This window comes from Pongo pygmaeus, chromosome 4 (genome assembly GCF_028885625.2).
Source record: "Pongo pygmaeus isolate AG05252 chromosome 4, NHGRI_mPonPyg2-v2.0_pri, whole genome shotgun sequence".
Classification (NCBI taxonomy): Eukaryota; Metazoa; Chordata; class Mammalia; order Primates; family Hominidae; genus Pongo; species Pongo pygmaeus.
In genome coordinates this window covers 79968231-79992032 of record NC_072377.2, presented here as the reverse complement: position 1 = coordinate 79992032, position 23802 = coordinate 79968231, and the positions used below count along the sequence as shown (strand labels likewise).

The window sequence follows — 23802 nt, the reverse complement described above, 5'->3', positions numbered from 1 at the left end:
TGGGCCACACAGCTTACAAGTGGAGAACTTAAGTGTCAGCTCAGGTCTGTGTGAGTCTAGAGACTGAGCTCCCAACTCCTGGCAGTGCTGCTCCACCTTTACCACCTCCAGAATGTGCTCTGTGGGGCCTGGCACAGTGTTGGGCTCCAGACATTCACTGTTGGCTTCCTGTGGTACCTTCCTGTGTGTATAGAGATCACTTCACATGGCCTTGCGTTCATCCTCGTAAATTATTCATTTTCTCCACCACCGTTTTGTAAACTTGGCCTGCTGTGAACAGTTGCTCTTTAGTCTTCTTTTTAGTCCTGAGGAAGCAGGACTCCTCCTGGTGTGATTTGCTGAGGCTGCACCTGGAAAAGACTCAGAGCCTTGGACAAACATTCTGTGCCTGTAGCTTCTCTGATCTGGCAGGATGAATGGCAAAGCCTTGGGTAGCAGGGGAAAGGCAGCCTTGACGAGTTGTGCCAGGTCTGCCAGGCTCTGCACTGTGTACTCACGGCCTGCAGGAGTTGGTAAGGTCCCTGTATATGCACGACCACTTCCCCTTGCTTCTCTCCTTCCTCCTCTTTCTGGCTGCCAGAGGCCCTCCCCATGGAGCTGGACATCTGTGCGCTGAGAAAAGCCCTGTGCAGGCTGCTTTTGTGGGAAGCAGAATCACAGCAGGGTTTGGGGTATGTGGGTAAGTCACTTGGAGTTGCTGCCAGGGTCACCACAGGCCCAGGTACCTGCTATGCATGCCTATGATAATAGAAGCTAGGAATTATTCGGTCCTGCAAAAAGTCTTGCGAAAGTTAGGCAATGCCAAGTTTCCACCCCCTCCCCACCACTCCATTTCAGCACCCCAAGGGGATCTGGCTCCCATGATCACCACATGCCAATATCCTCATAGTGAAAGGAGGTGTAGATCTGCCTCCAGGAGCAGATGTGAGCCAGTAGTGCTAATCACAGTGGCTATGATTTAGTGAGAATTTGTGTGTCAGGCAGATTGCTGAACCTTTTATATACATTTTCTCAATCCTTATAAACCCCAGTGAAGTACAAACTATCATCATTTCTAATTCACAGTTGCAGAAATGAGTGCTTGGAAAAACTAATTTTTGCTTTCTCAATGCATCACATCACTGCTAAGTGGCCAAGTCAGGACTCAAACCCATATTGTCTGACTCTAAAGCTCAGAGAAATGTTTACTATGAAGTTACTGAGACTTAAGCCTTGGCACCTCCATTTGCATGAGTCCCTTCCCAGGTGCTAAGTGGATCCTAGCATTGTGTTCACATGGTCATATGTGTTTTTGTTGTTGTTTTTTTGTTTCATTTTTCTTGTAGAGATGGATGCTGTTCAGGCTGGTCTTGAACTCCTGGGCTCAAGTAATCCACCTGCCTTGGCCCCCTAGAGTTTTGGGATTACAGGTGTGAGCCACTGTGTGTGGCAGGTCATATACTTTTTAAAAATCTGTGGCTGGGCATGGTGGCTCACACCTGTAATCCCAGCACTTTGGGAGGCCGAGGTGGGTGGATCACCTGAGGTCAGGAGTTTGAGACAAGCCTGGCCAACATGGCGAAAATCCATCTGTACTAAAAATATAAAAATTAGCCAGGCATGGTAGTGGGCACTTGAAATCCCAGCTACTCAGGAGGCTGAGGCAGGAGAATCGCTTGAACCTGGGAGGCAGAGGATGCAGTGAGCTGAGATTGCACTAGTGCACTCCAGCCTGGGCGACAAGAGTGAAACTCCATCTCAAAAAAAAAAAAAAAAAAAAATTTTGTAAAACTAGGCCTGGTGCACAGTGACTCATGACTGTAATCCCAGTACTTTGGAAGGCTGAGGCAGGAGGATCGCTGGAGCCTAGGAGTTTGAGACCAGCCTGGACAACATACCAAGACCTCATCTCTATGAAAAATAATAAATAAAAAAATTTAAAAATTTGCAAAACTAGAAAATTTGCAAACTTAGTAGTTTGTTTCCTTACTCAGTTAAAACTACTGTTTCTTTCCATTCTGCCTTGCTTTTCTCCAATTTCCTCCAGTGTTGGGTGGAGCTGGGCATTTTGTGGATAGGCTAAGAGGAATCTGAGTTGGGATATCTTCAGTTTGTGTTGGTGGAATATATGAGTGTGTTTTGCAGTCCCTTCTGAGATTGTTAAGTTATTGCTAGCTGTCCCACTGCAGGATGGCTTCCAGGAACATCCTGCTGCCCACTGTGCCCACATGCCTGTGTCCTGACTTGATGTACAGAACTGTTCCCAGAAAGGGGTCCCAATCAGACCCCAAGAGAGGGTTCTTGGACCTCACACAAGAATTAGGGGTGAGTCCATGCAGTAAAGTGAAGACAAGTTTATTAGGAAATTAAAGGAATAAAAGAATGACTACTCCATAGGAAGAGCAGCAGCTTGGGCTGCTGGACTAAGGATACGTATAGTTATTTCTTAATTATATGCTAAACAAGGGGTGGATTATTCATTAGTTTTCTGGAAAAGGGGTGGACAATTCCTGTAACTGAGGGTTCCTCCCCCTTTTAGACCATATACGGTAAATTCTTGACATTGCCATCGCATTTGTAAAGTGTAATGGCGCTGGAGGGAGTGTCTTTCTGCATGCTAATGAATTATGATTAGTGTATAATGAGCAGTGACGATGACCAGAGGTCACTTTCCTCACCATCTTGGTTTTGGTGGGTTTTGGCCGGCTACTTTAACTGCAACCTATTTTATCAGCAAGGTCTTTATGACCTGTATCTTCTGTCAGCCTCCTACCTCATCCTGTGACTTAGAATGTCTTAACCTCCTGGGAATGCAGCCCAATAGGTCTCAGCCTCGTTTACCCAGCCCCTATTAAAGATGGAGTTGATCTGGTTCAAACGCCTCTGACAAAGCCAGACGCTGGACTACAAAACTGAATGTGGCCTGTGTCGTCAGCACAGAGAGTATGTGGGAAGTGGAGGAGAAATGAGAAATCTTTTTTTTTTTTTGAGACGGAGTCTCACTCTGTCGCCCAGGCTGGAGTGCAGTGGCACAATCTTGGCTCACTGCAAGCTCCACCCCCCAGGTTCACGCCATTCTCCTGCCTCAGCCTCCTGAGTAGCTGGGACTACAGGTGCCCACCACCACGCCCAGTTAATTTTTTGTATTTTTAGTAGAGACAGAGTTTCACCTTTTTAGCCAGGATGGTCTCGATCTCCTGACCTCATGATCCGCCCGCCTCGGCCTCCCAAAGTGCTGGGATTACAGGCGTGAGCCACCGCACCCGTTGAAATGAGAAATCTTAAAAAAAACCAAACAACTATTACTAATCACAACCAGTTTTTATCTGTCTATTCTCTATATAGGCAATGATATCACAAAACTGTTGTCATATGAAAATGAAGAGGCAATCAAAGAATATGCACTGAAAAAATATAGAAAAACAATTTATAGAAATGTGTCAGGCAGTTAATAAAAAGGATTGTTATTTTTCTGGATTTTGTTAAAATTTGTGAATTTATCAGTTTTTTTAAAATGAGTAAATTGTGAGGACCTCTTTTCTCATTCTAGTTACTTTTACATTAATTTTGTGTTTGTAATTTTGTATTATTTTTCTTAAAGAGGACCTGTCTTCCCAAACCTTGAGGCGACCCTGCTCAAACTCATGCTCTTAGCAATGGTGATACAGTGTCTGCCTCTGAAGGTTCCAGTCCTCAGTTTAGAAAGAGAAATGGGGCTGTGAGGTGTGCCCAAGCCTGAGTGTACTTTAGAAAGTACTGTAAGCGGGGCGCGATGGCTCATGCCTGTCATCTCAGCACTTGGGAGGCTGAGGTGGTTGGATCACCTGAGGTCAGGAGTTCAAGACCAGCCTGGCCAACATGGTGAAACCCCATCTCTACAAAAATATAAAAATTAGCCAGGCATAATGGCAGGTGCCTGTAATCCCAGCTACTCGGGAGGCTGAGGTGGGAGAATCGCTTGAACCCAGGAGGCGGAGGTTGCAGTGAGCCAAGATCGTGCCTTTGCACTCCAGCCTGGGCGACAGAGTGAGAATCTGTCTCAAAAAAAAAAAAAAAAAAGAAAGAAAGAAAAGAAAATACTATGGATGTCTTCTACTGAAGGTGGGAGGCTGAAGAGGGGGCAATAGCACAGCAAAGCCCCTCAGACAGGGTTAGCAGCAGCACACTGCAGTGGGGGTGGGATATGTCCAATGTTTGTAAAGAGCAAATGAGGGGTGGGGCAACTTATACATCACTTAGCCCTTTGTAATGTATGGTGGCTTTCCTTATAGCCCCACCCAAACCTGAATTTGCTGATGCAGTTTCCTTGGAAATCTCAGTCCAAAGGGCATTTTTGGTGCCACCTTGAAGGTGAGGAAGCAGATGTTAGGGAGTGGAGCTGCTTCACATGCTGTCTGTTCAGCCTCCCTGAGGGCTCTGGAGTAGAGGAGGCAGAAATATGGCTGAAGGCAGGTGGCTGCTGGTGCACTTGGAGTCAAGGTTGGAGCTTACCGTGTCCTCTGTGACCCAGACTATCCAATCTACTTCATTCTGGCCCCAGGGAGTTCTAGTGGCTGCAGGGCAGGGGCCTGGCTTTCCTTCAAGAATGTGTCTCCTTTTGTGGTTTTCATTTCTCCACCTGGTGTCTGGACTGCAAATTACAGGAGAGGATGATGCATTTGCTCTCCCCACTGAACAAAGGGATTGCAGTAGTAGTAGGTGGCGTGGTCTTATCCAAGCTCCAGGAATGCTGCTGCCCCTGGCTCCCCTTGGAGCCACCAGGGCTCAAGCTGGTCACTGTCCTGGAGGAAGCTTCCCCTGGGGACAGGCTTACAGAAAAGGCTGCTTTGTTCAGAGGCTGTGGTGTAGGGAGAGGAAGGATGTGCCTATTGACTCCAGGATTGTTTTTTAAATTACTATGCAGAGAGAGAGCACATTCTCATCTGGAATTCTAATAAACGGAGAGACAGAGGGAGGCAAATAACCACAGTTCTCAGAGTAGCCTAGCCAGGCTGCCCTGAGGTCTCCCCCAGGATTATCTGTTTCTGGCTTATGAGTGCAGGACCCTTGTTCCTCAGCCTGTCTTTATCATCCCCTCTGAATGAACAGCATGCACAGGTGTGAATGCATGCACACAGCCCATGCTACCAGCCCATCAGACCATAGGCACATTCCATTCCCTTCTATACACAATATACACAAAGCAAACTTCTATACACAGTATACAGTATACATACACAATCAAATAGGTAGCATTTGGGATAATGCTATGGGCTGAATTGTCTTCTTCCCAAATTCGTATATTGAAGTCCCAACCCCCCAGTGCCTCAGAATGTGATTGAGTTTGGAGATAGGGTCTTTAAGGAGGTATTTGAGTTGAAAAGAAGTCATTAGTGTAGGTACCGGATGGGGTTGGACTACCTCCTAATCCAGCATGACTGGTGTCCTTATAAGAAAAGGAAATTAGGACACAGATATGTAAAGAAGAAAGACTATCTGAAGACACAGAGAGAAGATGGCCATGCATAAGCCAAGGAGGGAGGCCTTGGCATAAGCCAAGGAGAGAAAAACCCAACCCTCCCTGACACTTGGATCTCGGACTTCTGGTCTTCAGATCTGTAAGAAAAGAAATTTGGTTGCTTAAGCCACCCAGTCTGTGGTATTTTGTTATAGCAGCCCCAGCAAACAATACAGATAATGATAGCAACTTCATTGCATCAGATATCAACAAGCAGGAAAAGGTATACCTCAATACCTATGTTGCCTTGTTTTAACACACTGATTATTAGGAATTTCACATTTGGGGCTTTGGAGCCTCTGGTCCATGCCAGATCTGTTGTTTTCTTCAGAACTCGCAATGACTTTTGCTGAAGTTATCTGCACCCCAGCATCCTCTGGTGAATTCCTGTACCTGCCATCATCCCTGATACACAAGGGGTTTTGAAGCCTGTGGACTTTTCTCCCTCATTCAACAGCCTGATCATGAAGCAGGAAAGAAAGGAAAATGTGTGACTGTAGCATTTCTTAAATAAGGAATAGGGCCTACATCTGGAGGAGTAGGAAGCTGGATAAAGGGTTAAGATCTATATAGAGTGATCGGCTGGGTATTAGAAAAGGGGGAAAGAAGTTGCTACAGCAAAGAAGGAGGATCTAGTTGGGGGAGAGAACCTGGAAGAAGTGAGAGCTGGTTCCAAGAGAAGGAACAGCCTGCAGAGGGGTGTGAATGCACAACTAGTAGGATAGCACTAGCCAATAGCACTTTTGGTGATGATGGGATATTCTGTATTTTCAGTGTTCGATATGGTAGCCTCTGGTCACATGTGGCAATTAAGCATCTGAAATGTGGCTAAGTGTAACTAAGGAACTGAATTCTTGGTTTTAGTTAAGTTTAAATATAAATAGCTACATGTGGCTATTATATTAGACAGCATGGTTCTAGAGCTCAGACACAGCCCACTGTTGCTTGCTTACCCAGCAGTTACCTGCCTTTTTCCTTGCTTACAAACCCCCCATTTTGTTCAGGCAGTCAGGAGCCACGTGCTTCAGGAGAGACTGGGCCCCTTACAGCTATAGGGGGAGAGGTGACTTGATTAGTTTAAGCCATTTATGGTAATTATGTTCCTCTTGCTCATGACTGGTTTAGGAGTTGGCAGATGATGCAAATCCAGCCAATGAGACATAAGGGGGAGTCTGCTGGAGGATTCTGAGAATGTTCTCCTTGATCTTAAAAAGGGGTCAAAAAGAGGGACTAGTTCTCCTTCTGGCGCTTATATGTGTGAAGATGTGATGCTTAGAGTTGCAGCCACCATCTCATGCCCATAGGGGGACAAAAGCCAGTATACTGAGGATGGCTGATCTAAAACATGGAAAGAATCTGGGTCTCCAATGATGTTATCAAGCCACATCAGAACCAACCTTGGGATGGCCCCATCCTCTTTTTTCGTAAAGACAGTTTATTAGGAAATTAAAGGAATAAAAGAATAAAAGAAGACTTGTGTCTTCTGTTAAGTGCAGTCACGGGAACTCTTTTGGGGATAGCAAATATGTGGCATTTAAGTCTGTGTTTCTGCCTCCAATGTGAATTCTATAAAGTATAGCACTTTTTCTCATTGTTCTTAAACCACTGTTCCAAGCAGCTACTACCAATCAAGTGGATTTAATATGCTAAATAAAAATCTGTTTGCTATTCCTACTCTAGGGCAAAAGAACACAAGCACCTGCTTTGCCACAAACTCCCCCGCAAACATATTCTTTCCACTGGTCCTGGCTAACAACTGGAAAATACTCATGTAAGATCAACAACACATTAATACCCATGACACTAGCCCACAGAAACAATTCAAATAAACCTGAATTGGAGAAACAGGTTTTCTCTATACCTAAGGACATTAAAAAAGTGCTCATTTTTTGAAGGGTCAATTCATGCTTAGAAGGGAAGCCAGTCACACAGCAATCTGTATTTGAATATAATGGAGCAAAAAAATGCTCTTTTATTAATCTGATATACACTAAATATCTTTGCAGCTGTTACATGAATGTTAGTTATCTGGCATATAAATGCATACACAATTCCAAGTTTGATTTATGCTGTACACGAGCCGTCCCACATGGAGCATGCCCTTTCACAAGGATACGCATGGCTGTCTCGGGATATTTGTCAAAACACACTTGGTCAAACATTTTGGCAATTGGAAATCAGACACAGAGGAGCATACAAGAAAGATGAGTTCACAACAGGAGCAGCTGTACTTAAGATGAAAACTCCAAAACCTGAAACAGAATTTACTGGAGTTCACACATGCAGCACACATATATACAGTACAATAGGGGTAACTGGAACACTCATAGCGGGAGATCTTACACAGCATTAAAAACAGGAAGAATAAAAAAACAAAGCCAAACAATCCAAACACCAAAACCGACAGGACCATTGCCAAGATCTCATTAAAACGACAAGATCTCATTAAAACGACAGTGGATTGTACGTTTAGCATATGTTCAAAATGGAAGTTCACCTGAAAGAGAAAACTCTTCTAGCATGTTATTTGGTGTATCTAGATATTAACAAAAGACATATGATCTGTTCAATATGTTCCTGGATCAGGGTGAGGATACATAACTGCATGGATGCTAAGAAAGTGTATATTAAAAAAAGACATTTCTTTTTTCTTCTGACTGACTTAGGACATAGATTCAGTAAAGTAAATATATAACAATAGCAGCGGAGATGAAGTTAGGCCAATTTGTCAAGTTCTATCTAGGCAGGCCTGGTGAATGTCAAGGCAAGGAAGGAGTTTCCTTCTTGGATGACTACGTGGGCACAAGAGGGGAGACACTTTGCAACTTCAAACTAGTTTCATTTTGTTTGCATAGCATGAAATAGCCAATTTTACCGTACATTCTTCCTGAAGGAATGACACCCATAGAAAACAGTGGATTCTCTGTACTGGGTCCTATTCTGAGTCAATACAAATGCAGAAAGAAACCCTTTGTGAATCATATGAGATTGAGCTTGCTAAGTCTTTCCCCTTCTTTGGACTTACGTGCAATGCTGACCCATAAATCCATGAAACTCAATGTGATGTGGCCTGGGTCTATGCAGTGGGAGGCCAAGCATTCTTTAGGGCTTTAGATGGTGGTATGCTGGTAAATGTTTAACAACTGTCTTAGGGGTTAGGAGGAGTCTGATTTGCATGGCTTTGCTGCTTTCCATGGTATAAATACCACCACTATAGCTGATCTCAAACTACAAAAATACTATCACTTGGGAAGGTGTGTGCAGTAGTATACCTGTATACAAGATTTCTACCATACAGACATAATAGGCATACCTTACCTCATGGGCTCAGATAATGGTAAAATGTAGTAAAATAAGTAGAAAGTGATGAGCTTTGACTATATGTTGCCTTTGCTTTTAGCTATAATTTATCTAATCTTATTTAATTTTTTAGTAATAGCTATGTTTCTCAACTGACTCTCAAAAGTTCTGAAACTTTAACAATCAGTTCTGATGAACTGGTTCAAAGCTGTTCCAGCTCATCACTAGCTTTAGATGACTCCAGCCCCTGTGAGCAGGCTGCCTAGTCACTCCCCAGGCACCACAAAGCTGTTTTGGACTTTGCACCGCTGCTGCTGGAGTAGATTACCCGCTTGAGTTAAAACCCGTCTGAGTCTGAACAAAGGGTTGAAAACTGCTTTCTGCTCCTAGTCCTGGGCACTCTTGGATCTAAGGGCAGCATGAATGTGGTAGAGTAGGCAGAGAGTGGACAATCTCTGCAATTTCAGCATTCAGACCTGACTGGAAGGCACCTAGCCTTCAGCACGAAGTGGGGGATCTTCTGCAGACATGGAGAGTACCATCTACCTCCACTAGCCAATGAATCTCGAGAACCCAGGTAGGAACATCCTGGTCTTTCAGGAGTCAAATGCTGAGCTCTCAGACTTCTGCTTTGGAGATGGGCTGCTCTGATTCCATGCCAGCTGTGCCCATCCTATCAGGGCACAGGAACTGAAAAGCAGTTGGAAATCTAGCCCTGCACAGGGAGCTGTGCCAAAGCCAGCAGCCTTGCGTTCACACTTCCCCTGCACCCACTCCTGTTCTCCACCTGCTCCAACCTCTGCGCCTCCACAACAGGCACGGATGGGCCTTTCATCCCGAGTGCCCCAAGAAAGCTTGGCCTTGCTTTTGTACCCTGCTAGAATTAAGAGGTTGTCGACCAGAGGAGGAAAGGAAAAAAAAAACAAAAGGAAAATAAAGGAAATGAGTGGGCACTGCCCTGAGGAGGTAAGAAGAGAACTGGTGGGCAAAAATGGCAATGGGGCTCTCAGAGGAGGGTAGAGGGTCACTGACAACTACCCTCTTTCTGCTCTGCCCCCCCTGCAGGCCCCAGAACCCCAAACATCCTTTGCAACTTCAAGACACTTGCAACAACATGCACCAGTTTTAAACTGAAACCCAAAATGCCCCTGCTACTGGCTGTCAGAACCTGTTTTCTGGATGGCTTATCTGCTGAGGGTAGAGAGGAGGGAAGCTGCTTTAGGATGTCTGCAAAGATAATTGACTCACCCACAGATCTTCAAAATCAGAAAGGAAACACCCTGGGAGGCACAGACCAGGGGAGTGGCAGCAGCTGCAGGCTTTGCTGACTTGGCTCTGAAGAGAAAACTCCAACGTTATTCGCTGGGGAACAGACTCCCTAGCTCCCGTCTCTGGTTTCAAGCCATGAAAAGAACACCTCAGAAGAAAGTGGGACTTTAGGCCGGGCGTGGTGGCTCATGCCTGTAATCCCAGCACTTTGGGAGGCCAAGGTGGGTAGATCACTTGAAGTTAGGAGTTGGAGACCGGCCTGGCCAAAATGGTGAAACCCTGTCTCTACTAAAAATACAAAAAATTAGCCAGACACAGTGGGGTGCATCTGTAATCCCAGCTACTTGGGAGACTGAGGCAAGAGAATTGCTTAAACCTGGGAGGCAGAAGTTGCATTGAGCAGAGATTGCACCACTGCACTCCGGCCTAGGTAACAGAGCAAGACTCCGTCCCCCGCACCCCCACTGCCCCCCCCAAAAAAAAAAAAAAAAAAGGAAAAATGCTCCAGAGAGATGGGGCTATCTCTGCTCCTGATTCGTTTCCTTGAATAATATCTTAGTGCAATATCCTGCTGAGATTATTTAAGGGAACAGCTTATGTGTGGTTTCATTTTTCTCTTTTCCCAAGTACTAGTTAATAGTCTCTCCAACAAAAACCAGGTAATCAAGGAGCTTTCTCCTCTCATCAAAGGTAATTCCAATGACTGAATAGTTCCTGCACTGCCTGCTGAAGGCTATTATTTGTTTTAAATGTGGAAAAATAACACTTTGTATTTATGGGGGGGGGGCGGGCGGAGGGTTCATATGTAATGGGGGTCAGTGTGAGAGTGTTTTCCTCTTATTCTGTTTTCCTTGCCCTCATTTAACTCCTCCAAAGGCTTAATTATTGCACACAGCACAGTGTCTCAATACCTATCACATGGGAGGTGCTCAATAAGCTTTTACTGGATAATCATATGAAATGACAAGAGATCAGTGAAGGCTTGGCTCAGCTCTTCCCCTTCCCAACCATGCTAGCTGAAACAGACCCACAAGCTGTATTCTTGTAACTCAAAATCCTGGGATTACTAAACTGCATTTAGATATTGTTTAAGAAAGACTGAAGGGAGCCCTGGCAATGGCTCTGTGACTGGTTGGTGAGAGACAGGTGACAAGAGGAATGGTCAACATTTAGAGCAAAAGAACATCACACGGAGAACTGTTATGCCATACCTGAAACAATGAAGGGACACGCAATACATCCAGGATATACTAACAGTTTTTTTTTTTTTTTTTGTCTACATTACAGATAACAAGAGAAGCTTTACTTTAAACACATACTTTGCTGAGCAGAAACAAAAACTGTAAGAAACGTATAGTCCACTTCAGAGTTTCCCACTGTACAGATTTCAGAAGTTGTTGCAATATGACTGGTGTTTTTAGGCTTAGTGACCGGACTAAGTTTGGCACGATGTGGGGATTAAAGAAAACCTAACATACAGCCGATATGCCCCTTAACACCAATATCCCAGTTGTCTTTCTGTGATACCAGGTGAAGGCCAAATTCAGACATTCCTGGCTCCAGAGCCTTTAGTGCATGAACAGATAAGGTATATTACTAAAGAAATAGGTAAAGGCCATTTTGACATCAAACAGAAAAAAAATTGGAGAATATCATCTTCTATCTATTTTGATTGGCAGAGGGAATCAGAAAGTATTCCCCTGGACTGCTTGGGAAATGATCCTAGCATTTAGAAAGTCTCCGCTGTGTCCTAATCTCTTTGTTGGAACCTTATCAGTGGTATCTTGGGCTCTCCCTTCTGTCACTACATTTCTTTTCCCACCTCCCCTTTGATCTCTTAAGGTATCTTGAAAGACAACTAAGCAGTTTTTGGTGAAAACCTGAACTCTGATTTGGTGAGATTTGTCTATTTGCCAATATAGGTACAATCACTGAAAAACTGTTTCTGAAAGCCTACGTATAATACTTAAGGCCATGTTTCAAGAAAATACTGGAATAAACAGTCAGGAGATCTGTAGGCTAATATTGCAATTATAGAGTCTTCTAACCTAAGCGCCCTTATCTGGCAGGGTGGGGCCCTTTCCTGGCTGGGCAATGGTAACTGTCAAACCTGCAGTGAACAGAGATACTACTCAGGATGCTGAGATGCTGGCAGGGCAGACAGCATGGGGACTGTGCTTTCTGGCCTATTCCATGCGGGCTTCCCAAACAACTTCCTACACTCTTTTTATGCGTGCCTATTTCCTAATTTTTCAGTTTATAAACTAAACCTATTTAGTGCTTGTAAAAATGAGTTGAGGCCGCCAGTGGCTCACGCCTGTAATCCCAGCACTTTGGGAGGCTGAGGTGGGCCGATCACTTGAGGTCAAGAGTTCGAGACCAGCCTGACCAACATGATGAAACCCCATCTCTACTAAAACATACAAAAATTAGCTGGGCGTGGTGGCACATGCGTGTGGTCCCAGCTACTTGGGGAGGCTGAGGTGGGAGAATTGCTTGAACCTGGGAGGCGGAGGTTGCAGTGAGCCGAGGTCCCACCACTGCACTCCAGCCTGGGCAATAGAGCGAAACTCCATCTTAAAAAAAAAAAATGAGTTTAGCATAAGAAGGCAGATAAGATGAAGCTATTTTCATTACTGTCTTCTAGAATGCTGGAGAGTGGAGAGCAGACTAGTCCCAATCCTTTATTTTGTGCATGGGGAAAGTGAGAACTAGAGATGTTCAACGACTTCCAGTCTGCACAGCAAGATATGGGTCCCTGTACCGCTTAGTGGTGAAGATCAGGCTAGGACCCATCTATCGCGTCTCCCATGCGTCTCCCAGGTCTGTACTCTGGTGTGAGATGATTCAGGCAGCAGGACTGAATGTGAGTTGGGTGCCTTAAAACCCATTACCTGGGATAGAATGCGGTATGTACAGAATCCACAGTTTGAAGCAGTTGTTTGTTTTTCCCTACTGAGAAGATTCTGTGATAATAATGGGACTTGGGAGCATTCTGGATTGATTCCAAAGAGCCATAGGGAAATTTTAGTTAGAAAAGGTGGTAAAAATATAGGAGCAAGTGGACTATTTCCTAGGTTTTCATTTTTGTACAAATTTTCATTTCCTTCTACTGTAGGTGAAATGAGATGCCAGTTGCATGTTTGGGTGCCAGCGGCCTGCTACACTGATACAGCTGAGAGTTTCTGTTTAATATCCTGGCTGTTTCTTAATCTCCAGCTAAATCCAGAGCAAGCTATACAGGCCACACCACATGCTTTGGAAATGATTTGAGCTCTCTTAGAAAATCAAGGTGATGAACAGTCTCAAGGAGGCAGGGAAGAGTGCATAGAAGGTGGGAGAGGTGGTGACCAAGAAGGTTTGTGACCACAGACTGTCCAGGAGATTAGAAAATATCCCTCTTAGGCCACCATGGATGCTCGGATTAGGTAACAAGTAGGCCAAGAACGGTCCTTCTGCAGGGGACATGGATGGCAAGTCTCATGAGGTAAGGTTTTGCTGGTTTATCCTATGCTGACCCAACCCAGTGTTCAAATAAAATTCTGAATAACTGTGCTCTGCAGCTTGGGAATGTTTTATGCATTTAGACCCCAGAGCAGACATTAGAGATATTTTGAAAAGTAAAGGTAGTCTAGTTAGCAAAGTGAACTATCACAGAGGACTAGAGACAGCGATGCCCATGTACATTTCTATTTTTCTTTTGATGGGTTGATGGAGATGCACTCCTGGCTTTTGCAGTTATTTCTGCACATGCTGCATTCAACTAAAAGACTTGCTCAGGTCCCCAAATGTCTTTTTTAAGAAGACAAATCAGGGAGAGATAGGTGGGAAAATGGGTACATGTAGAAGAAGAAAAACATACAGGGTACTTTCTTGGGTTGTTTGACTGCTGTCTTTGTTCTTCAATAAAATGATAGGAGGCAGAAGTGAGAGAAAGTTGTTTCTTTCCCTGTGCTGTTGGTATCTTTCAAATGCATCTTGTCTAGCCTTCAGTGATTTTTCTTCTTCCTGCCACCTTTGCAGTTTTTGGTTTGGGTTTTCCTGATGTTCTAGCCCTGATCACAGATCCCCAGGGAACCACCCTCTTCCCACTGCCCCCAACACCAGTCTTCCCCCCTCTGCAGACCTGAATTACTTCAAGGGGAAGTCGATTAATGGCTTATGTTAATGAAAGAAGCTTTTCACTTAGTCTGAGCTCTACGAGGGATCATTAGGAAGGGGAGGGGGAGGCAGGGGGACCTCAGGGGAGTTAGGACATCTCTGAATATAATGATTAGTGGAAACAAGCTTTCCCTTCCTGGAGGCCCCAAGCTATGGCTTGCCTGAAAGTGCCTATAATAAGTAACAAGAATAAACCTCTATCGAGGCAGTTAAAAAAGGAATATTGTTTAAATATGGGATTTACTCCTGGCTTCTGGTCATTGGCTGCAAGTCTACAAGGAAGGTTCAGATTTCAAAGAAGATGTGTAAAAAGGACGAGCCTGCGGGGAAGGGGAGCCCGAGAGGCGAGGAGGTCATGTAGCTGACAGCGGGCCCCTGGGAATGTCCTGGCTGACCTCTTTCTTCCAAGCCCAGGCAGATTCCAGAGGTAAAATGAGCAGTCAAACAACCACAGGGAGATGGTCTGCCTGTGAGAGGGCCCCTCAGGAGTGCAGGCGGGCTGTGATTTTACAGGGAGCCAGGAGCGCAATGAGCAGTGGGCCAGCCCTGGGGAAGCTAGAGGGACAAACCCTCTTTGCTGATGCCAGCTGGGAAGCTGAATGTCAACTGCAGTGCAGGTGGGGTGGGGGTCCTGGCGGGCCAGTCCCACAGCAAAGAGGTACTGGAAAGAGGTGCCATTTTGTATTTCCAAATGGCTCTAGGTGTGAATTTCTTCCTAAGTTGCAATTTACAATTTAGCTATCCACTGGCAGTCTCTAGACTAGAGACAGTGTGGGTAAGCGGCAGAATCAGGTAGGCAGACAGTTTTTAAGAAGCAGCTTTCTTTCCCTGAATCTGCTGTCTGGCAAGACCAAGGGCAGCTGAAGGAGTGGGAGTGGTAAATGGAGGCAAGAAGCTCTCTCTCCGATCTCTGATTTTCAAACATTCTGAACCACATGCCGCAGTCACAGATACTGTTACAGTTCTTTTTCCTCACACTCTTCAGAGGTTTAATTGGGCTTTCTGACAGAAATCTTGCTTATGCAGCTCACTCAGATTTTTGCTGCTAATTGCAGAGCTTTTATTTTTCTTGTCAGCAGAGTCACCTTAATTGTCTTGCCCCAAAGAGCCCCACCCAGCCCTGTTTGGTGCCACATGGTTTTCTTTGAAAGGCTCTGCTATAACAGTGAGAATTACTGGGTGTCCTTTTCTAAGTAAACAGGAAATATCACTCTTAGAAAAAAAAAAAAGAATCCCTCTTCTCAGCACAAATGCAATAATGTGCCGACTTATATTTCCTGTTAATGTTAAATTAGGAGCAGGATCTATTTCTTACACCAGCCCAGTCTTCTTAGCTTCTAAACTTTCAATGAGCAGAACCCCAGGGAAGCCTGGCTGCCTAGGGCATTTTAGAAATGCTTCCACTGATTTGCAGGAGGCAGTAGCATCACAGTTTGGAAAGATAACAATGCATTAAAACAAAACAAACAAACAAAAAAACCTGTGCAAAATCACAAAGGGGCAAGATGATATGCTTCTAAATTTCAAGTCACAGCACGTGTTTATGTTCTGATAGTTGATCACCTTTCTATATAGGAAAACTCTGAAGCCTTGAGTCAGGAAGGAGAATTGACCCAGGGCAGGAGGAAGAAACGCAGGAAGGATGGCTTTTTTTCCCATTACATCAGAACCTGGGTTCGTGTGTCAGGCAGGCGCAGCCCAACGAGTCCTCCACACACGAGCACAGTAGAAGCCAGCAGGATGGGGATTGATTTGGTGATGCTGACCAGAGAGCCAAATATTAAGTTTCCCAGGACGGCTGCTGCCTTGCATAGCGCGTTTAAGAAGCCAAAGCCTGTTGCCCTGCAAAGGAAAGAGACATGAACAAGGTTGAGAAAATGCCTTCCATGAGTTCAACTTTAGACCAAAAGATCCTAGGTTTTCAACGATCTTCCCTCAGATTGTGTTGTATATCAGTGGAGCAAATCAATGCTTGTTAGCAAATCTGGGAGTAGAGAATCCTAGCTGTTGGTATTGTTCCTCCAGCCCTCTGTTGACTTTCTTACCATAGCTTCCATTGACTTACTCTGCCTGTAAGTCCCAATGTATTGTGAACAGAAAGAGAGAAAAAATTGTAGGGAGTATGAAACATCTCTAGTGGTTTAATGTTGTTGGAAGGAAGGGTCTTTTTCAGTTTTTTAGAGATTAGGTCTGGCTCTGTTGCCCAGGCTGGAGTGCAGTGGCATAGTAGTAGTTCACTGCAGCCTCAAACTCCTGGGCTCAAGCAATCTTCCCACCTCAGCCTCCTGAGTAGCTAGGACTACAGGTGCATACCACCATACACAGCTAATTTTTATTTTTATTTTTGTAGAGATAGGGTCTTGCTATGTTGCCCAGGTGAGTACAGTGGTACAATGATAGCTCACTGCAGCCTCCACCTCGCAGGTTCAAGTGACCCTCCTACCTCAGCCTCCTGAGTCACTACCTGGGACTACAAGTGTGTACTGCCATGCGCAGCTGATTTTTTTTTTTATGTATTTGTAGAGATGGGGGTGTCCCCCTATGTTGCCCTGGCTGGTCTCAAACTCCTGGGCTTAAGCAATCCTCTTGTCTTGGCCTCCCAAAGTGCTGGGATTATAGGCGTGAGCCACTATACCCTGCAGGAAGGGTCTCTTAAAACAAACTTTAATCCTACTCTATCCAAACTCTTCTCTCAGGAACAAAACAGGCATAAAGCTCAGTTCATTAGAGAGAGGCAGGTCACCTCTGCTCAGTGTGGGAAAAGCTGGGTTACCTTCTCTTATCCCAGGCAAAGGGTGGAAAGGGTGATACAGAAAAATTGAGCAGTTTCTCATCTCTTTACAAGAGTGACTTGTTATTTTGTTTTTGTAAATTCCCATAATTTCAGAAACATCTGTGTTTAAATGGAAATTTAAATTTCATTCCAAAGTTAAAATGTATGGCAGGCTGAGCAGGGTGTCTTACACCTGTAATCCCAGCAGTTTGGGAGGCTGAGGTTGGAGGATTTCTTGAACCTAGGAGTTTGAGACCAGCCTGGGCAACATAGCAAGACCCTGTCTCTATCAAATGAATAAAGAGAAAAAAACTGTTGTTAAGTGCAACAATATATTTACTTAGATTTTTTACTCCCTATTTTCTTTAATTTATTTATTTTCATGCTAAGTGTTTTATTTTTTATTTATTTGTTTTTTACTTTCAGTTCCAAGATACATGTGCAGAACGTGCAGGTTTGTTACATAGGTATACGTGTGCCATGGTTTGCTGCACCTATGACCCATCCTCTAAGTTCCCTCCCCTCACTCCCCACCCCCTAAACAGGCCCTGGTGTGTGTTGTTCCCCTCCCTATGTCCATGTGTTCTCATTGTTCAACTCTCATTTATGAATGAGAACAATCGGTGTTTGGTTTTCTGTTCCTGTGTTAGTTTGCTGAGGATAATGGCTTGTAGCTTTATCCATGTCCCTGCAAAGGACATTATCTCATTCCTTTTTTGTGGCTGCATAGTATTCCATGCTGTATATGTACCACATTTGCTTTATCCAGTCTATCATTGATAGGCATTTGGGTTGGTTCCAAGTTTTTGCTATTGTAAATAGTGCAGCAATAAACATTCATGTGCATGTGTCTTTATAGTAGAATGATTTATATTTCTTTGGGTACACACCCAGTAATGGGATTGCTGGGTCAAATGGTATTTCTGGTTCTAGATCCTTGAGGAATTGCTGTACTGTCTTCCACAGTGGTTGAACTAATTTACATTCGCTCCAACAGTGTAAAGTGTTCCTATTTCTCCACAGCCTCGCCAGCATCTATTGTTTCTTGACTTTTTAATAATAGCCATTCTGACTGGCATGAGATAGTATCTCATTGTAGTTTTGATTTTAATTTCTCAATGATCAGTGATGTTGAGCTTTTTTTCATATGTTTGTTGGCCATGTAAATGTCTTCTTTTGAGAAGTATCTGTTCATATCCTTTGCCCACTTTTTGATGAAGTTGTTTATTTTTTTCTGGTAAATTTGTTTATATTCCTTGTAAATTCTGGATATTAGACCTTTGTCAGATGGGTAGATTGCAAAAATTTTCTCCCATTCTGTAGGTTGCCTGTTCACTCTGATGATAGTTTCTTTTGCTGTGCTGAAGATCCTTAGTTTAATTACATCCCATTTGTGAATTTTGGCTTTTGTTGAAATTGCTTTTGGTGTTTTCATCATGAAGTCTTTGCCCATGCCTATGTCCTAAGAGGTATTGCCTAGGTTTTCTTCTAGGGTTTTTATGGTTTTGGGCTTTACATTTAAGTCTTTAATCCATCTTGAGTTAATTTTGCATAAAGTGTAAGGAAGGGGTCCAGTTTCAGTTTTCTGAATATGGCTAGCTGGTTTTCACAGCACCTTTTTTTGAATAGGAGATCTTTTCCCCATCACTTGTTTCTGTGAGGTTTGTTGAAGATCAGATAGTTGTAGATGTGTAGTGTTACTTCTGAGGTCTCTGTTCTGTTCCATTGGTCTATATGTCTGTTTTGGTACCAGTACCATGCTGTTTTGGTTACTGTAGCCTTGTAGTATAGTTTGAAGTCAGGTAACATGATGCCTCTAGCTTTGTTCTTTTTGCTTTGGATTGTCTTGGCTATATGGGGTCTTCTTTGGTTCCATATGAAATTTAAAGTAGCTTTTTCTAATTCTGTGAAGAATGTCAATGATAGTTTGATGGGAATAGCATTGAATCTATACATTACTTTGGGCAGTATGGCCACTTTCACAATATTGATTCTTCCTATCCATGAATATGGAATGTTTTTCCATTTGTTTATATCCTCTCTTATTTCCTTGGGCAGTGGTTTGTAGTTCTCCTTGAAGAGTTCCTTCACAGCCCTTGTAAGTTGTATTTCCAGGTATTTTACTCTCTTTGTAGCAATTGTGAATGGGAATTCACTCATGATTTGGCTCTTGCTTGTCTATTGTTGGTGTAAAGGAACGCTTGTGATTTTTGCATGTTGATTTTGTATCCTGAGACTTTGCTGAAGTTGCTTATCAGCTTTCTATTATTAATTAACATGCTAGGTCTTAAATAAGAAAAGCCCATGGAATTTTCTCAGAAAATTAGGGAGGGTTGAGGTTATAGCCCTCATCTTTCAAATACTATGGAGGTGAAATACTCTGCTATTTTGCCAATTATTTTTGGTAGCAGGCAGAAACCGAATACTGAGCTGGGGAGCACACCAGTGAGCCAATGTAACATTTGGGAAATCAAGTCCAAGAAAATATGACAGAAGAGAATCATTTGTGGGCCTAGGAAGATCTTGTTCACTCTCTTTAAGATATGCAGGTATATAAGTAAGACACATCCCACTTCTTAAGACATTTTTTAAAAAAGAAAAAATTTATTATCTTTAGTACACATGAACAAGTGATCTAGGCAGAAAACTTATTTATTTTATTTTTTTTTCAGAGATAGGGTCTCGCTCATGTCACCCAGGCTGGAGTGTAGTGGTGGAATCTGGGCTCACTGCAGCCTCGATCTACTGGGCTCAAGTGATCCTTCCACCTCAGCCTCCTGAATAGTTGGGACTACAGGCGTGCACCACCATGCCCAGTTAATTATTGTATTTTTTTGTAGAGATGGGGTTTCATCATGTTGCCCAGGATGGTCTCAAACTCCTGGACTCAAGTGATCCTCCTGCCTTGGCCTCCCAAAGTGCTGGGATTACAGGTGTGAGCCACCACTCCCAGCTGAAACTTAATGTTGTTCATGAGCCTGCATATACCACTGACACCATGAGAGCATGAATCTCCTTCTGACTTTATGCCAGTTTACTCTTTTTTGGCTGTCACTGAGTTAAAGGCACATTGAATACAGGGCAATTTTTGGATACCTTGTTTTTGTTTTTTTTTTTTCCCCTAAGAGGGAAATGCATCTTATAAGCTGCAAAATGCAGCACTTAGTGCATATCTTTCTTTGTTTGACTTGTAAATTTGTAAGTGTGGGTTTTTCTTTGACAAGTCATAACTACTCATCACTACTTGTACTGTATCTAATGATAGTTTCCACAATGTGTGGACTCTTCATAACCGAGATATTTATTGTGGTTATTATCCAACCATCCTCCTTTCTGCACCATGGGAAAGGAATAAACACTCCTCCCTGAGCTGCACAAATCCAGTCTGTGAGTTAGTGCACAGCCAGTGATTTTGTGGGTTACATCACACCTAATAAAGGGCAGTAAGCACGGATTTTCTTTTTGGCTAAGACACCTAGAAAGTAGAGTATGCAGGCTCCTGAAGTGACACAAAGTTGCCAACTGTTTGGAACATGGGAAGAGTATGACAGAATCTCTGACTGAAAGAAACTTCTTGAGAAGAGGGTAAGCTAATTTCATATTCTTCCTCTTCTTTTTTTAAAGCAAGAGACTAGCAATGGCAGCAACCACTAAAAACATAAGGAGATTTAATATACTGATAACTACTTTCAAATGAAATTGCTTAAGCCTATATGTTGGGTACCAAAGAAGACTTAATTATACTAGAATGACCCCGTCACCACCTCCCCCACCTCCATGGATATGCCATGAGGCTAAACTGTCTTTTTGCTGTTTTTTAGATAAATGAATAGATGTTTTTGAGCAGCTTTAGGTTTACAAGAAAAAAAGTGAACAAAAAGTAGAGTTCTCTTATACCCTCAGTTTCCACTATTAACTTCTTGCTTTGGTATGGTACATTTGTTACAACTGATGAGCCAATATTGATACGTTGTTATTAGCCAAAGTTCAATTACATTACTTTTGGTGTTGTACATTCTGTGGGTTTTGACACATGTATAATGACATGACTCCATCATTACAGTATCATGTAGAATAGCTTTACTGCCCTAAAAGTCCCTTGCTCCATCTATTCATTCCTCTCTCCCCCCAACCCTGAACAATCACCAGTCTTTTTACTGTTTCCATAGTTTTGCCTTTTCCAGGATGTCACAGAGTTGAAACCTCACAGTATGTAGCTTTTTAAAGACTGACTTCTTTCACTTAAAAAAAAAAAAAAAAAAAAAAAAAGGAAGATGAAACGAGGCTATTGCTATGTTGCCCAGGCTGGTGTTGAACTCCTGGGCTCCAAGCAATCCTCCCACCTCATCCTCCCAAAGTGCTGGGATTACAGGTATGAGCCACCGCGCCTGGCTTTTCACTTTGTTAAACTAACATTTTAGTTTCTAGATTCTAGTGTCATAAATGACCAGATATATGTTGTAGTAGTAAGATAAGCTGGATTCTTCTGGGGAAAATGGCCTGAGTGTATGTTGCTGATAAGAAAAAGGAAACCATTTTTCTGTCATGAAGAAGTCTTTCAATGCTGAAACTGCAGAATAACCCAGATAGGATTTGCATCTAGGTTAAAATAACCGTATTTTCCCAAGCGACGAAACTCTGGTATAACTCAGAATAGCGTATAAAATGTGGGCCGCTCTCTCCTTGTATCACTGAAACTGTACTCGAGGAATGGATGATTTCCTGAGATTCCTGAGCAGACTAAAGGCAGATGCGCTAGGAGCATCTGGTATCTGAGGGTTTTGAAAAAGACGATCAAATCCTTACTTCTTAAGAATCTCCATTTTCATTTACCAAGCAAAGGCAGTTCTTTAGATGAAAATCTGGTGTGGATGCAAAGCACACAGCCTCTGTAAATTAGTGTCGGCATTCAAGAAAATGTGACTACCCTTTCCTTGGAAAAGTAAATTCTTCTTTCAAATATTTGCAGCTGAAGGGTGTAATTTTTCTTTTCTTTTTTTCTTTTTGTTTGAGATGGAGTCTCGCTCTGTGGCCCAGGCTGGAGTGCAGTGGTGCAATCATGGCTCACTGCAGCCTTGACTTCCTGGGCTCAGGTGATTTTCCCACCTCAGCCTCTTGGTAGCTGGGACTAAAAGCTTGCACTGCCATACCCAGGCAATTTTTTGTATTTTTTTGTAGAGATGCGGGTTTCACCATGTTGCCCAGGCTGTTCTTGAACTCCTGGGCCCAAGGAATCTGCCTGCTTTGGCCTCCCAAAGGGCTGGGATTACAGGCGTGAGCCACCACACCCAGCTGGGCATGATTTTTCAATGCATCAGAGACACAGCTGTATTAGAAAAACCATTCGCCAAGTGATTCTCCCTTGGGGTTATCTGTTTATAAAATAAATAGGCTTTTAGTTCATTTACTCTCTGTTCTTACTTAAAGGAAACTGTATTGCTTCTGCAGACACCCAAAGTACGAGTCACCTTGTGCTCCTAAAGTCCTTTGAGGGTGGAGAGCTCAGAGCTTGCAGAACCCTGACATGCCGACTTCTCAGCTGTAGAATGAGCTAATGCATTATTTTTCAGATCAAATATGTTTTCATGCCTTCTCTTAAACAACAAGCACTGAAGGGAAAGAATGAAATGATCTAGTGTCATTCTATTGCTCCATCCTTTGCTCCTCACCTCTTCAGCCAGAAGCCTTTGCTCTCAATTTGTACTCAATCTACTTATTCAAAATTTTAAAATGTAAATTATTTTCCCCAAAAGTACCCTGTGACTGCAGCTGCCTTGTTGCTCATTCCATTAAGGTGGCTCTCCTCCCTACATCATAAACTTCCTTGGTCTGAGACACATGTGCTGGTATATGGAGCTGGTTTGCAGCAGCACTTAGACTCAGCTGATGGGGATGTGGCCACCTCTGGAGCTGGACGGTGGCTCCTTCTCTGGGGCCTTCACGATTTACTGGGTTCTAGTTTATTTATATTGTTTCATGCTGTTTTTTTTTTTTTTTCTTTCTTTCTTTTTGAGATAGAGTCTCACTCTGTTGCCCAGGCTGGAGTGCAGTGGCACAGTCTCGGCTCACTGCAACCTCCACCTCCCAGGTTCAAATGATTCTCCTGCCTCAGTCTCCCAAGTAGCTGGGATTACAGGTGCGCACCACCATGCTCAGCTAATTTTTGTGTTTTTAGTACAGACGGGGTTTCACCATGTTGGCCAGGCTGGTCTTGAACTCCTGACCTCATGATCTGCCCGCCTCGGGCTCCCAAAGTGCTGGGATTACAGGCATGAGCCACTGTGTCTGACCCATTTTATGTTTTAATTGGTAGGGGGGAAAAGAAAACTACTGGCTCCATTCTGGATAAAAAGGATAATTTTGTCCTCACATCCAGCTTCTTTGTGGATTTTTCTGTCTGTAGTGCAGGGTCAGATGTGGGATTTTTTTGAGGCTCCTAGGAAGAAGAAAAGGTCACTGAAAAATGGTGGCACTTAGGGCAGTGCCTGGCATGTGGTAGGCACCATGTGACTATTAGCCATTGTTTAAACACTGTCTGAATACCCCACCAGCTGATGAGATTATTAGAAAAGAACAATTAAGTGCTACATTTTTGAGACAGGGCCTTGCTCTGTTGCCCAGGCTGGAGTGCAGTGGTGCAATCATAGCTCACTGCAGCCTCAACCTTCCAGGCCCAAGTGATCCTCCCTCCTCAGCCTCCTGAGTAGCTAGGACCACAAATGCCTGCCAGCAAGCTCAGCTAATTTTTTAATTTTTTGTAGAGATGGGGTACCTACTATGTTTCCCAGGCTGGTTTTGAACCCCTGGGCTCAAGTGATTCTCC

At 43.6% G+C, this 23802-nt stretch overlaps 1 protein-coding gene across 2 annotated transcripts in view; it reads right to left on the bottom strand.

Moving 5' to 3' along the window:
* The window catches only part of SV2C (synaptic vesicle glycoprotein 2C), a 280624-nt gene that overhangs the window by 23237 nt on the left and 233585 nt on the right, over window positions 1–23802 (bottom strand). Inside the window, exon 13 of one of the 2 annotated variants that reach the window (XM_054489368.1) lies at window positions 7414–16048. The exons of the other annotated variant lie outside the window; for it this stretch is intronic. Coding sequence (XP_054345343.1) covers window positions 15865–16048 — 184 coding nt within the window. The 3' untranslated portion in view covers window positions 7414–15864. Of the gene's footprint in view, window positions 1–7413; window positions 16049–23802 lie in introns of those variants that run through there. 2 annotated transcript variants of the gene reach the window in all.